The sequence below is a fragment of the Geospiza fortis genome, unplaced genomic scaffold, assembly GCF_000277835.1.
Source record: "Geospiza fortis unplaced genomic scaffold, GeoFor_1.0 scaffold255, whole genome shotgun sequence".
NCBI classification, from domain to species: domain Eukaryota; kingdom Metazoa; phylum Chordata; class Aves; order Passeriformes; family Thraupidae; genus Geospiza; species Geospiza fortis.
This window is the reverse complement of record NW_005054497.1, coordinates 1-15,655: the sequence shown is the minus strand read 5'-3', so window position 1 is coordinate 15,655 and position 15,655 is coordinate 1. Positions and strand designations below refer to the sequence as shown.

The 15,655-nt window shown below is 41.8% G+C and overlaps 1 protein-coding gene across 1 annotated transcript; it reads right to left on the bottom strand.

Annotated features, from left to right (window-relative positions):
- Positions 1-4,085: 4,085 nt before the first annotated feature.
- SFRP4 (secreted frizzled related protein 4) lies at positions 4,086-13,975 on the bottom strand (the record flags this gene model as incomplete). The annotated part of the gene is made up of 6 exons (XM_005428664.2): positions 4,086-5,203; positions 7,699-7,762; positions 10,460-10,658; positions 13,238-13,303; positions 13,394-13,474; positions 13,630-13,975. Coding segments are annotated over 6 exons (945 nt in total), but the record flags the coding sequence as incomplete, so codon positions are not given.
- Between the last annotated feature and the right edge of the window lie 1,680 nt (positions 13,976-15,655).

Below are 15,655 nucleotides of genomic sequence, written 5' to 3'. Positions count from 1 at the left end.
CTTACAGAAAGTCTGACTCTGTCCATTCAGCTCATATCTAAATGCCAGTTCAAAAGAGAATGTGGCCTTTACAACTGTTTATTTAGAAAACATCTTGTCATTCATCATAGAATTAGGTGGTGCAAAGATTTGATTATAATTCTTCCAAGACTAACAAAAGATAACATAATTATTCTTCTGATTTTTGTCCCAGCAGGAGAGAAATGGAACCACAGGGCATGTTTATTTGTACCACAAACCACATATTTCCTTGTTTAGGAACTTTAATGAAATCATAACCTGACACTAAAGACTATATTAAAGATCTGTTTCAGTTTAGAATGATAAACAAGAGGGTTATAAATCTCAAAATACTGTTTTAGAAGAATATGTCTGATTGTACTGAGATTTTGTACTGAATTACTACATAAAAAAAATAAGACAAGTGGAGAAAAAGCTTTTTTTCCCTGCCAAGAAGATGGAGTCAATCAGCTTGTGGCTCTGTACCACTTTTATCCCTTTGCTATGACTGCTGAATGAACTACACTGGCAAGTTAGACATTGCAAGTATCTGTTCAGTTTATCCACAGCTCTTTGTGAGCAAATGATCAGCTTCCTGGTTACCTTGCTCAGAGAATACATACTGAAGTTTTCAGAGTATGTACAAATGATAAAGTTTTCATCACACTGTAACCACGAGGAATCAAAATACTTAGGGTGTCCTGTTTGGAGCATTTCCTGGTTACTCTGATAACAACCATTAACCTTATATCTGGATATAGACTGCCTGATATATTTAAGGTACTTTTGGGGCTTGATCTTAATATCCCCATCTAGAGAAAAGGAGTGTTGCCCTCCCTTGTTTTATGCTCATTTCCATAGTGGTTTATCCACCAGCCTTTTGGCAGCAGCAGGAACCAATCTAATATTAATAGATTACCTGGAAGCCCTCAAATTGACTGCATATCCAACAAGCAAGTTTGAAATGCTGTTTACATTCCAATAAGGCTGTTGTTTAATTTCAGAGATGTTACATGAAATATAGTGTTAGCAGTTGAAATTCACTGCAATTTTTCCAGAAAGCCTTGGCTAGCTTTAATCAGAAGTAATGCATTTCTATAGAAATTAATTACTTGCAAGTTATTGGGGAGCGGGGGTATTTATAAATGAAAACATAATTTTGAATGTTTGTTGACCCAAATTGATGGATTATATTTATTTACAAAATTAATTGCCACTGATGTAGCTTACCATAAAAATCTGGTTGAGGAAATATTTTCAGATGTGCATTTACATTCAACTGCTAAGCACAACCAAAAAGCCTGGGCTGGTTGTGCATAATTGGAGTAAATATTTTTTCAGGTTTCATTCATTTGGAATCTAGGTTACAATTCTGGATAAAAGAATTTAAGAGCTGTTTGAGTATTTTGGACAGGAAAATCTTCTTTTTATTTGCTTAGGAAGTATTTCTCAGTCATATGCACCGACTGGACGAAAGTTGCAACATTGAATTGAAGTGACCGGGTCAGTCAGATCTTGTTGGAGGCAGGTTTATGGGTTTTTAAAAAATGTGTTTCATAAAAGAGTCCTGATTTGCATTTACAGTGAGCTTCTAAAATGATGCCAATCATTCACAATTAGAGTAAATATTTTTTCAGGTTTCATTCTTTTGGAACTAGGGTTAGAACATTCAGTGAAAATACTGAATGGCACTTCTAACTAAACTGGGCACACGTGTGTGGGAGGTAGTAAGAAACTCAGTAGAAGCATATGTTTGGTGTTCCAGGCAATTTTTATTTTATATTAAAAAAATGCCAAGCCCCTTGGTAAGAAGGCTTAGCTGCAGCACTGAGAAAAAAACCCATTTAACACTTCAAGAATTTGGCCTCTTAATTTTTTTCATCTTTAAGTAGTTACAGTGATGACATTCATCCATCATCAAACTATTTGCCTCCCTTTGCTGAATGGAGGTTTCATGACTCCAGTGCTGGAGTGCACCAGGACAGCAATGGCTACACGTGGCCATGGATGTGCAGGAGAAGAGGCAAGTCTGACCTTTAGGCACAGGCCAGAGGGAGCAGAGGTGGGGACTGCACCCTCTGGGGAGGAATTTGCCTGTTCAAACAGCCCTCACTGCTCCAACACCTATTTTGTGGGAAGGGAAGGGAAGGGAAGGGAAGGGAAGGGAAGGGAAGGGAAGGGAAGCTGGAGGGTGCGGATGTTCTGTGTCTGGATTCAGCTGGCAGTTGATAACTTCACAGGGAGTTAATAATTGTTGAGGATTTTCAAAATTGAATGACTTGCATTAGTGCTAAATTGGGTTGACCCATAGCTTCTTAAAATATAGGAAAAAATGGGTTTGGAAAAACACACTACCTTATTAATTTATCCTTGTATGTCTGTTCTTTGTATTATGATATCCCCTGCTTTTTGTTGTATTGCCTTTCCTTCTTCCATATTTTTACCATACCAGATTGAAAGTTAGTCAGCATAAAGTATATATGAAAATGTTAAGGAGTTTGGAAACACCTGGCTCAGGGTATCCATGTCTATTCCAGTGTATTGGAATGGTCAATCTAATGACAGCAGCTTGGAGAAGGAATGGTGACAATTCTCTGGAGAAAAAAAACTGTACATTTTTTCCTCTGACAAAATGAAAAAAAAAAGTTTGATTCTAACAGTTGTAAAATAATATGTGATGTTGCTGTGGAGTTTAGGTAGCTGTTCCAAAAATTTCATTTAACAAACACCACATTTGACTATGTTCACAATAAAATTTCTTTAAGTGATATATCATGACCAGCATTTGTTATTTCAGCATCACACTGATGTGACTGTCGCTCATTCTTTAATGGCTAACCATATATACATTTACTGGGGTACTTGAAATTGGGATCAATAGGTAATCAAAACTTAAGAACTCCTGCTACACAGTAAAACTATTTTAGAAGTTTTCCAATCTTTTAGATCATGCTTACTTAAGTCAGCATTTTCAAACCTGAATTAGTTACCTGCAAGTGAAATTCTGTCTCCTTTGATTTCCATTTCAGTTTTTCCATTTCACTGAACATGATTAAGGTTCCACCTATAGGCTGTATTTAAGCACCTAAGATTGTAGTCTGTTTTTTTAGACATGTCAAACACATAATTCCTACCAAAGTCAATATATCCTATATATGCTCAGCATTCCTGGCACCTGGAATGAATTTTAGATCTAATTCTGCAGGTGTTCCATGTCAACAAAGTACTGCACCTGCCCAGAATTACCTGTAGTGCTACACTCAAAGCTCAACAATGACCACTTCCATTGGTCCCCCCCCAGAATTATTCTATATGCTATTATTCCATCTTCTTGTAACACCTGTTGATCTTAAACATTGTAACTCAGCATCTATGTCCCAAATTCACGTTAGCAAATTACCAAGTATGTAATTGCTGCTACCAGAATCACTCCAGCATATTTTGCTGTGAATTTCACACATGCAAATTTCATTGGAATTTTTGTCATGGCAAAGATCAACATACTGATATGACCAATTGTTATTCCTTATGAAAATCTACACACAACTTTTTTTTTCTGATGTAGAACTGCTCTATTATAAAAATCCTCATTTTACCAGAATTGAGAAGGTCTTAGTCTTCCTGCAGGAAATCTGGAAGGTCTTTCAGGTATCTATCATGAGCTCTTCTGATCTTAGTGTTGGTGATCTTCTTGTGTGTTATGAAATTAAAATCAGAATGTATTATCTATGCTGCCTCATTGAAGTACACCTCAGAAGGAATAGCATAAATGCCACCTTGGAGTCATATTGATTAGATTTGTATCCCATTGTTGTTCTAATACCTCATATAGAAAATGTTAAGTCAGTAAACTTAACACATAAATAAAATAATCTGTTTTCCTGTCACTCTTTTCAGAGTAAATGTTACTTTCTGATAAGAAAAACTGCAGATAGCCAGTTGCTTTGAGAAACTCATTAACAGGGACAGAGCTTATTTATTTATTTATTTATTTATTTATTTATTTATTTACTTATTTGATCTCAGAGAAAGGTTAGAAATATTGTATCAAATGATAAAAAGTTATCCAAATGATTACTGAGCCACTTGAAGCCCTATCTTCTCCTTAATACTGTACAGTAGCTGTCAGTTATCTTTAGAATAAAGCTTCTATTCCAGTTTTCATAGCAAAGCTATATTACAGCAAATGTGTTACTTTTAAGAATTCTACAGATCTGTTCACTTTAATCGGTCCTTTCAAAAAAATACAGATTTTTCAATTAGGTGTTTAAATATACTTGAAATTAGAACAACAGAAGCCAGCCTGAAGTACAATTTAAAAAATTAAATGTCTGCTTTGAATGCATTTTTTACTACACAAACCCACAAGATCAAAAAATCTCACTGTAAGCATATTTTCGGCACACTCATAAAAATAATCACATAATGCATACCCAGACGCTTAATGGTAAACTATGCTTTGAACACTCTGAACAAGGGCTGTGATTCCAAATAGCAGATATGTTCAGCTCCAGCAGCTGCAGTCACTGCTGCCTGAGATATCTGCCAGAAGTTACCATCCTTCTGCTGCTCCTCAGCTGCCTGGTCTAGTGAGCTCTCAGCTAACTCACAGACTAACTCACAGACTAACTCACCAACTGCTACACCAGCTGAGGAGAAACTCCATGCAGCTCTCCAACATCTGGCAGGGAAGCAGACCAGGCCACTGGTACAAGGAGTCAAAACCTCTGGCAGCAAAGGCTAGTTCTGTCTAGATGGGAAATCAGAGCCCAAAGATAAAGCTCGGTCAGCTGGAATATGCCTACCTCATATTAGTGCAAACCTATGCTTTATGGCTTGCAGTGACGTGAAAGAATAAGCAAACCTTGTAACAGTAAAGTGCAGCAAAGAGGTCTATGTAGAAAATGACATAATTCTTTAAGTCGATGAGTTCCAGATTAATAAAACATGCTGACCAAGCCAGATTGTGACCCTTGTCGTGCAGGGAAAGTCCTTCCTTTCGGGAACTTCACACTCATACTTTTTTGGGGTTGATTTCTTTCTGGCCATTTCTTGTTTTAACAGCCTTTTTGGGGCCACTGATCAGTGGATTGGTGTTCTTGGTTTGCGGTTTCAGGGCTCCACTCTGACCACTGCGTCCTGAATTCTGGCTCTTACTGCGTGCAGTTCGCCGTTTTTGCTCTTGCAGTCTCTGTTCCCACCTCTGTAGAAATGCAGAAGACAAAGGATGAGTTAGGGAAGGACATAATCATAAATAATTACATCCTAATCAAAGCTACCCTGAACCACTGATGCTAGTGCTACCTTTAACAGCCTCATGCTCTATACTGCAAGGTCATTGATGTCAGCATGTAATGGCTATTTGCAGGGAGTGTGTTCTAGGTTAGAGGGAATTTCCACAACACCAGTTGACGGAAATGACAATTGCCCATCTCATGTGCACGCTGCATGTGAGTGCCTTCTCAGAAATAGAGGGGAGCTGGCATCATGCCATCAAAAAGTCAGGACCAGCACACTGGAGCTCCTTTGTAAGGCCCTTCCTTGCTGTCTTGCTGGATGTGCTACTTGACTTTTCCTTAGAAAAGTCTACAGGAATCAAACCATCCATTCACAATATACATTTAAGCACACAGCCACAAGGGGAGCTAGTTTACTTTCTGCTTCTGCTTTTCCCTGGGGCAGAAAGGACTGGGCAGGAACAAGCTTATGCTATGGACAGACAATAGCATGATCACAGTGAAACAACACTGTTGAGAGTTGCAATAGCATAGTTTGAATAATGCACCTGCAGCTTTATTCAGCTGCATCCCCAAGACATTTTGAAAAACAACGATAACAGCTGTCAGGTTTTCATATCCAATAATGCAGTAGTTACAAAATAGGTTTTTACAGTAAGTTTGACTGATCAACTCTCCAAAACATGGAGGGATCCATAAAACAGCAACAGAGACTGCAGACTTTCACCTCTAGGAACAGAAATACCTACTTTAAGGAAAACAAGGTAGGCAGTAGAACCCAGAAAGGATCTCACCTCTCCCCTCTATTATCTTTCCCTTATGAAATTGCTACAGGCAGCAGATTTACCCAGTGATCAGAGCAAGAGAAATTCTTGCTCTGATCTTGTTCTCCAGCTTGCCTATTCAATATCTCTGCACTGACTTTGATGCAGCTCAGACTCTTGTCCTGGCTAGAGAAAAGACCAGAAATGTTGTGGTTATGTTAACAACTGTCTTCTGTGGTTGACAGACAGCTCAAAACATCCATTGTAAGTGGTAACTCTACACAAAATTTGGATTCAAGTCTTCAGAGATGAATGACGGCATTAAAATGAAGCCACTGTGATACCTAGCTCCATACTGGCTTTGTGTGGTCAGAGTTATTTCATGCATGTTTATAAAACCAAAACTATCAGCAGACATTTAGTTGTGTCCCACTCAAATATGTTTAAATGAGGATTTAGTTTCTGAAACTATTAATATGAGAGGAAATTACATGTGCTTTGAAGGACATTTTTTTTGGCAGTCATGCATGTATTTGACAATCTGAAAACTAATGCCCAAACATGATTCAAGACATAATTAGAAATGACAAAACAGTGTGAGGAGGTGACTAAAACACAATGTGTGCCAGCAACAGGCCATTAAGTTGACAGCTAAAGGATTTCAGGAATCCAAGTCATATGTCAATATTCTTCTAAATCCCACATGGCATCCTCTGCAACTGCCATGTATTTATTTTTTAAAGATTTAAAGCATGTTTTCTTTTCCACACATAGGTTTCAGATGAGTAAGTGAAGAGGGTAGGAGAGAAGCATTGAATGCAATTTTCTGCAAGAAGCTGGTCTGTAATCTAAAAGCTTTTTCTTATGGATTCCTACATCTCTTTTCCTCCTCTCTATCAACTGCCAATCAACTCGTAATTAAAACACACATGTACGTCCTTAAACATACATGTATGTCCTTAATGCTCTGAAAACCTTTCTGAATTCCAAAAATAATTTTCTTCCATGTTTAAAACTGGGAGGAAGAATCAGACCTTCTCTCAATGTATCCTTTCTTTCCATTAAAAAGAGGAGTTTACAAGCAGAGAGCGATATCAAGTGCTATCCTGAAGCCCCAAAAAGCAGGGGCATCTGCTGTGCCTGTCACCCATGTCTCTATACTAAAGACTTTTCCTCCCAGTGTTTCCTGAATCCAGAGAGACAATGCCCAATCCTTTGGGTGGGTCTTAGTAGGGAGTACTTAGTGAGAACTGTGTCTCCAGCCTGTAATCTTTAATGCAGCAAGAAACATTAATCCAGTGCAGAGGATTTTAACTTCCTTTCTTATCTAATATGGGCTATGTTCTCATCTGCATATCACCTTCACTTTCATATCATTGCTCCTTGTGGTAGCAGGGAAAAGAAGGAAATTCCTAGAGACATTACTGTAAGAAACCAGAATTCACACAAAGTCATTCCACCGGGTAAAATTAAAGAGAAATAAAATTTTAGAGATCCTAAACCACAAGATCAAAGTATTCAAATTTTCACTTATACTTGGGTAACTATGAGGGCTGAAAATGTTCAAGTGAAAATAATGACACCCAGTGGAATTACAGATATCTGAAAGTCATCAAAGTTAATCAATACTGAAGTGAAACAAAGGTGTTTAACTTTTTATCAAGAACCTCAGCATTCTTTTCTTTGGTTGTATTTACCTTAAATCTTCTGTTAAGTTGGTCCTTCCATTTTTCAACTAGACACCCATCAAGAAGCATCAACCTGAAATTAAGAAATACACACAAATTATAAGTATTTCTAATTTTAATTCCTGAGATGCCATTCCAGATGATTTGATACAGATTGAGGTTGAAATGCCCCCACAGGTACTGGTACTGATAGGTTTTATGGATGGGATGATGGGATACCATATGTTTCTCTCTGTATTTGTGTGAAGAGTAGATTCAACTGATGCATTTTACTTCTGACTTTAAAAAGAAGCTGTTTCATATGCACCAGCTAATACAGCTTACCTGAAAAACAGTAATATAATTATATGATCACTTACAATTGTACCCCTTTCTACCTATAAATACATGAGGATGGCAGTATGTGTTTCCTACATATAACTCCTTAATGAGTGCTTTAAGGTGAATTTGGAAGATGCATGGTTAGTGATACTTGCCATACTTGCCTACCAGTGAAATCTGGCTAGCTCCTGCATGAAAACACTGAGTCTAACTGCTATGAAATAAACAAAACAAAAATGTGACTATTAAATATATATGCCTTAAACAGCTCCTAAAGCAGCTTATTCTAAAGCAGTCTTATGTCACACCTTCCACATTCCAGCCCAGTGACAACTTCTGGGTTTTTTTTAGTTGATTGGTTGGTTGGTTGGTTGAGATACCAGGCCTTAACATGCCCTAATATAATTTCACTAAAATTCTGGGGGGTTGTATTTAGACACCAGTGCTGGCTGGAAACATCAAGACATAGTTATAAATGCACACAACATCACACAGCACTGTTCTGGCCGGTGAAGGTTAAATAGTGTAGCAGGACCTGACCTCCAGTTTCTATTAATAGCATCACTGCTCTTAGCAGCTCAAACACAGTACAAAATGCTGCCTCTTGCAGTCATTAGCCTCTGTGCATCCAGTTTGACCACACATAAAAGGCCTAACATGAGTGCAAACCTTGGAGAATCAGGACCAATATGCTATAAATTTCTTTCCAAAGAGAAATTAGAGGACTAACGTGCAGGATTGATGCCAAGACCCTACTGCTATGGATGAAACCACAACATGGGGTACATTTGGCACAGCTTTGTTCAGGTCAAATTATCTGGTGAGGCTCTAACCCAAACAACAGGCAATAGGTATTTTGCCATTGACTGCAGAGGAGGTACAGCTTCCACTCATTCTGCCTCTGTCATTTTAAAAAACTGCTGTAACTCAAAACCTTCTGTTTTCCTGCCACTGAGTTCAACAGGAAGCACATATAATAGTTTATGTTTCTTTTTCAAATCCACTTTAGTACAGTATATGAAATTAAAAACCTCAGTGACCTTTAAAAACCATCACAAGACATTTAGTGAATCACGTGTTTTTTCCATAATAATGGAGATGCTGATTGGGATCTTTGACTTATGAAATCTCCCTTTCCTAACAGCCTCCAGAGGATCCTCTGCAACCCAGAGCCCCTCCATCGCCGTTCTGGTCATACTCCTTCTACATGAGTCAGAGGTTGTATCCCTAAAATCACTAACACAAAGAGAGGGCTCTACATTAATATTTGTGAAATACTTCCAGACCTAGAGGGGCAAAGAGATGAGTAGTAATATAATACTGTGTCTGCTAGCTCACAAGACAAAAACAAGACAAAGCAGTAAGGTATCAGATGGCAAATTTTAGAAACACCTACAAAATGCTCCCAAAATATCAACATAAAGCTCATTAAAAATATGGGCATGGCCCACCACATCCCACATGTGGATGTTCCGTGGTCCTTGCAAGTGTGCGTGACCAACTAACAGCAACATCACAGTATGCAAAACCAGCCTGCACATTTTACAGACAGCCTTGCCTCCAAACTACAACACACAGGCCTACACAGAACCTAAAACACCACAACCTGCTCTGCTGGCATCTACTGGTGAGCTTGGGGTGCTAATGTGGATGGGATGTCCCCTTCTGCCTCAAGGAACCAGGGAGAAAAGGGAGCTGTGATTCATCACTCCTTCCCATCCAAGCCAGCATGCTGGATTTCCTTCCATGCCTGGGGCTAGGCTGACTGCCAGATGAAAGGTCTGGTGAAGTTTGTTTTGTTTTGTTTTTAATTTTAATCATACAGCAGGACTGGCAAGCTGCTCTAAGAGTATTTACTTTTCATCTGCCATCCGGGAGCTGGAGCTCCAATGGCTGCAGCTTTGGCTGGTCCCGGTACGGCTGCGGGATCAGAAACATCTCGCTGACGGCACTGGTCCAAAGTATGGACAGGCTAGTGGAGAAGGCCTGACTCTGACTCCAGCAGCTCTGCTGACAGAGGGTGTGCATCATCTCTTGCCCACTCCCCTGGTGAGGCAGAACGATGCCTTCCATGTGGTCCTGTCAACACAGACCACCACCTACAGCCACCATTGGGCTTGTTGCACGCTCATCCCTATGGAAAGTGGTCCTGGAAAAACACTCCCAAGCTGGAGGTGACTGAACTGGTGCATGATGCTTTATCAGTATGCTGTCAGCACCTAATGCCACCAGATTTTATGCTCTTTGCATGAGTCAGATTTTGTAAACACATCATGGCATGGAGCTGAGGCTGATGAAGTGAAGTCAGCTGTGAAGGTAATGGAAACATGTACACGTATGTATGAGTTATCCTAAAACAAGCCTGTGATAAGGAAGAGAGATTTACTGGTCCTCCTTCCCATCTACCACAGCCAGCTCTAACACTTTTCTGCAACACATCACAGCTCACCTTGAGCGCCACTCATAGCACATGATGAGAACATCCTGCTTTGGTTGAAGAGGCGGGCACTGGCAGGAAGAATTTGTAAGAAGAGGCACTTGGGACAGAGGAATTGGTGTTGAAGACTTGAGTATGTCTTTGACTTCAACCACAGTGGTTATCTCATTGCAGTTCCCTCTTTCTACGCTTTTTACTTTAGCGTGAATGACTGCAAATAGAAAAACAGAGGAGTGAGAACAATAAACAGTCTTGGAAATTTAAATGCACCTCGAAATTAAACAAAATATATTGAATTGGAAGCTGCTGTTTTGGTTGTGAAACTAGAACTACTTCTGCCTGTGTGGGCACGAACAGTGGCTTAGAATAACAGAGGCCTGATCTCAATTTGGTTTTCAGTAGGACTGTTGACAACTGTAAAATCAAACATGTGCTTAAATCTTTGCCAGATCAGGCTAACCAATCTCGCCTGTAATCACACACACAAACAGCTCCTTCAACTCAGACTTGAAGAACTCTTTGCATAAACCTAAGCCATTCTCCAGACACATCTGGCTATTTCCGATTAAGTAATGAATAATTTACCTCACAGACAGTTGTCATGAATTTCATCTTTTCAATAATAAAATCACTTCCTGTAGATTGTAACCAAGAAATATAGTCTTTTCTTACATATAAGAAACAAGGGAAGGCTAGAAACAATAGTCAAAAAACTAAGAGGCTTAGGATTTCCATTATTTACTTGAGCAATACCTTTTTTCATCATTTGCCTTTGGATTCTCTACCAATAGTGAGATCCTTATGTAAATGAGACACTGAAAAAGGTTCTTCTGACTCTGAATGAACAATCATTTGTATTTTTACCTTTCATCGAGGAAAATTGCATGTCTGCACAGATGCAAGAAGCTGAAGCATGCTCTGAAATGATCCCTGGGCTAACTTTGTACCTAAAAAACTCTGGCATCACCTACCACTCCAGCATTTCATCCCTTCTCTCTTCTGAAAAATACCAGACTTAATAAATTAAGTATGATTTTTACATAAAGGATTTTGTCTCTAGGAAATGTCAAAATAGAAAGGGTTCTACTGTCCAAAAATTCTTCAGTGAAAGAAGCATGAGGAGTGTACAGACCACAGGGTGATCAGCCTGCCCCGGCCAGCCACAGGCTCAAAAGCTTCCACATAAACCTCATAACATTTGGAATAAACTTCACACAATGGAAACAGGAGACCAGCACTGTTAATGCTGCCTGGGGTTTATGTGCTACCTTTATCAGGACATGTATAACAGACACAAAACGTGAGGAATTTCAGTTTTGGAGACTCACAATCCATTTTCAAGTCTGATTGGTACAACTGAAAATACAATTTGGCTGTATGTCTTATTTTAAAAGTTTTCAGAAAAAAAAATGATTGATTTTCAACTCATTAAATCTTGTCCCTCAATTAATTTTCCATATAAATAGGTCTATTTATCTTACAGGGTGCTGAATAAAAATTTACATCTCAAAAACAAAATCTTGTGTTCCCAAATTCAATGGAAATAAGTTTTGGACCCCAACATACAGATTCTACTTAAGGAACACTCCCACTGAAATCACTGGAATCAGAAATTACAAGGCTAACACCTTTCATTTTGAAACAGACATTTGATATCACTACTTTTCATATGTTTCAGGCAACTATGGAAAATCATTGTTCCACCTAAACATATCTCTATGTTGTACTGACACAGATCAAAGAATTATATAAAAAGAATAAGTCATGTAAATGCACCAAAATGCTACAATGAACAAAAATTGTACAATTACCTGAGCTAGAGGTTCAGCTTGATTATTCCCACCAAACATGCTAACAAAGAAGCAAACAGCTACAAACTTACTTTTGTTTGATATCAAACAAATAGGAACTGAACTATATGATAACCCTACTGCAGAAGAACTAGATAAATGACTGGGGAAAAAACCCGCCATTGAGAAAATACCCACAAAGTGCAAAATGAAGCAATACTGCATATAAAACTCATAGTTAATAGGGGCTTTTTATTGACACTAGGTTTAATCTGGCATTTATCTAATCTTAATTAGACTTCTTCCTGACTCACACCATCAGAAAACTGAGGCAGGGGGAAGCCAAGAAGAAAGAGGGGTGAATAATTATTTTTGTTGCCAATATGTCACCAACATATAATAAAATTATCAGCTATCTCCGTGGCTGGATGGTGCAAATTGTCACTGAATTCAGTCAATCTCTGACAATTCTGCACCAGCCAGAACTCAGGCTAGTAAGTAAAAGCATATACAAATTTATAAAAACTTTTTAGTTTGCTGCAGCTGGTTCACATTAACAAGTTTTATTTGGGTAGCAAACCCCTGTTTATTCTACCTGCTGGATGAAAACAGGAGCTGGCCAAGTCGTCACACTCACATCAGGCATAACTGCTTTTACTATTTACTAGAGTGACCTTTGCAGCAACAACCACCCCTTCTGTGGAGAAGAAGGGTGCACATTACTGATATTTTACTGCTTTTGTCAGAAATACACCATCATCTGCGCAATTACTACTACGGCCTGCACATGGTGTGTGCTACAGCTGGATTTTGGAAGAGGACAGCTCGGTATTCCCTGGCAAACACCACTTGGAAAGGCTGTGTTGGAGCAGTCTTCTCATGCCACACTTGCTGGATGGGGCCTGGTGTGGGTTCAGCACCCACACAGAGCTGCCTAACTTGCAGGGACACAAGGAGGATGTGGGGCAGGCAAAGTGAAGCATTTCCCCCATGCACTTACTGTAGCTGTAGTTCTTGGCCAAGTAGGTTGACAGTGTAGGCTTTGTCTTTTTGCACCTGCACCGCTCTTCAAAGGAAGAGAAAGCAGAAAGGTTGAGAGGTGTCAGAGGGACCCTGTCTCCAGGGAGGTGGAGGTGGGGGATCGTCCTAGGCTCACCCTGGCCACGGCTCCTGCAGTCAGGCTCCAGGGGTCTGTCCGGCACCATAAAGCCCTGTGTGAAGTCCGTCCACTTCACATCTGCAAACAGAGGTGCGTCAGGGAGTGAAAACTGCCGGTAGAGGCTCCAGGACTGGAGCGTGGGGGTCCCGCAGCCCCCCCGTCCCAGCCTGGGGCGACCCGCGGGGGTGGAGGGAGTCCTCCCTCCCACCTCTCGCTGCCCCCAGGGCTCTCACCTTCCGGCACGTCGGTGACGATGGCCTCTGGGGAGATGCAGACACCGCGGTCGTAGACGGGGAGGTCGTCGCAAGCCAGGCTCTCGGGCCAGCTGTGGTTCTCGCGGCCGTCGCGGGCGCGCTGGCAGACGGAGCGGCACGGCTTGATGGGGTCGTAGAGGAACTCCAGGGTGCAGATGGGGGCGTACATGGCGCAGAGGAAGAAGGACAGGACCGGGCTGCAGCCGGTGGCCACCAGCTCCTCGTACTGTTCGATAGCCAGGACGGCGTTTTCCTGGGTGCTGTGGTGGAGGTGGTTGGGCATGCGAGTGATATTCCAGGGCATGGAGCGGCACATGGGGATGCGTCATAGCAGCTACTATGGTGTTCAGTTTTGGATTTGTGACCAAAACAGCATTGATAACCCAGAGATGTTTGAGTTGTTGCTGAGCTGGGCTTACACAGCATTTCTGCTCTTCACAACACCCACAGTGAGGACATGGAGGAGCACAAGAGTTTCTGAAGTTTAATGTCTCAAAACATTTGCCCATTTGTGGAGGCACCAGGGTGATTTGCTGAGGCCAGGTTTAAACCTCCCAGGGGGAGGAGGTGAGATTTTGGGTGTGTAATGGCCAGTGTGCGTAAAGACTAAGGGGCTGAACTGGCACTGGCTGGAGGCTACAAGCCAGGCTTTGAGGCAGGTGAGAGGCAAATCCTGCAAGTCAAGATGGTGCCTCTTATCATGCTACCTGCTCTCTCTCATAGAACTCCGTGGTAAAATTCCCCCCTCCTGTCTCTAGAGAAGGTCTGATGGGGCATGACTACCTCAACTGTGCTGACATGAGAGGCAGGTGCCATATTTTAGAAGGTGTCAAAAACCATGAAAGGACCCCAAAGCACCTCCAGACTAATTTCTGAGGCCTTGCACCAGAGGACTGAAAGCTTCTCACTCCTAGAGGAGGTACCAGACTGTTCCCAACTTTGCCTGTGTGTAATTTAACTTGACAGACTTTATATTTTGTGGGCTTCTTACCCTATCAGGTGGTCCTCCATCAGGACCACCACTTTGACTAAAGGGAAGTTAAGCTGCAACAATCAAGTCTCATGAGAAGATCAACGATGATTGTTTATCTTTCCACTCATATCCTTTCTCTGTCTTCCTTATACATTTTCCTAGGTAATATTTTTATGCTTCATATTGCTATATTGCTATAGGTCTGCTCGGGACGGGGGAGGCGGCGGCGGCCGGGCCGAGACGGGAGCGGGCGGCGGGGCCGGGGCATCGCGGGGCCGCTGTGGGGCTGCTGTGCGGGCTGTCAGACCGCCGGCCCGCTCCCCCTGCCGCTGTCCCCCACCAATCGCATCTGTACACGAGCGGAATAAGGGGCTTCAGACTTTTTCCCAAGCTGTTTTTTATTTTCCTTTCCTTGGTGCTCCACAGCCACGCGCCCCTGATGCAGAGGAGTGGCGGGGCCAAAGGGCTCCCTCATCCCTCACAGCTCACCTCTGTTCCCCCTTGCATGGAAGGACCTCGGGGGCCCGTTCTTCCCTATGGGAAATTTCGTTCCCCAGTCTTTGAGGGACCCGCTGAGATAAGATTAACTCAATGTCAGGTTATCCCAGTGACCTGAGAGAGCCGCAGCGTGGCTCTGAGATACCTGCCCCAGCCAGGTACCTTGGTGCCACCGGGTGTTGCCGCCGGCAGATGCAGCAGAGCTGCAGGGACGGAGCACCTGTGGGGCACGGGGCTCCCCTTCCCGTAGTGGGTGAGAAAAGCACATCCAGAGCAGGCAGGAAACAACAGCTGATACACCTAAAAGGCGAAGGAATGCATGTGGTGAAGGAATGCTTGGTGACACTGTCTGTCCGCGGGGAGGCACTGAAATGCCCCCCTCGAGGGCAACATTAAAGCGGTTTGTCCCAGCAGCTCACTCCTGTTCGCGTATCCCCTCCATCCCCATGCTCACGCAGAGTGCCCAGGGCTTGGAGCTCGCAGCTGCCCCTCTGGGCAGCCCTCGCGGAGCAGTGGGCATGGCCAGGGCTCCCA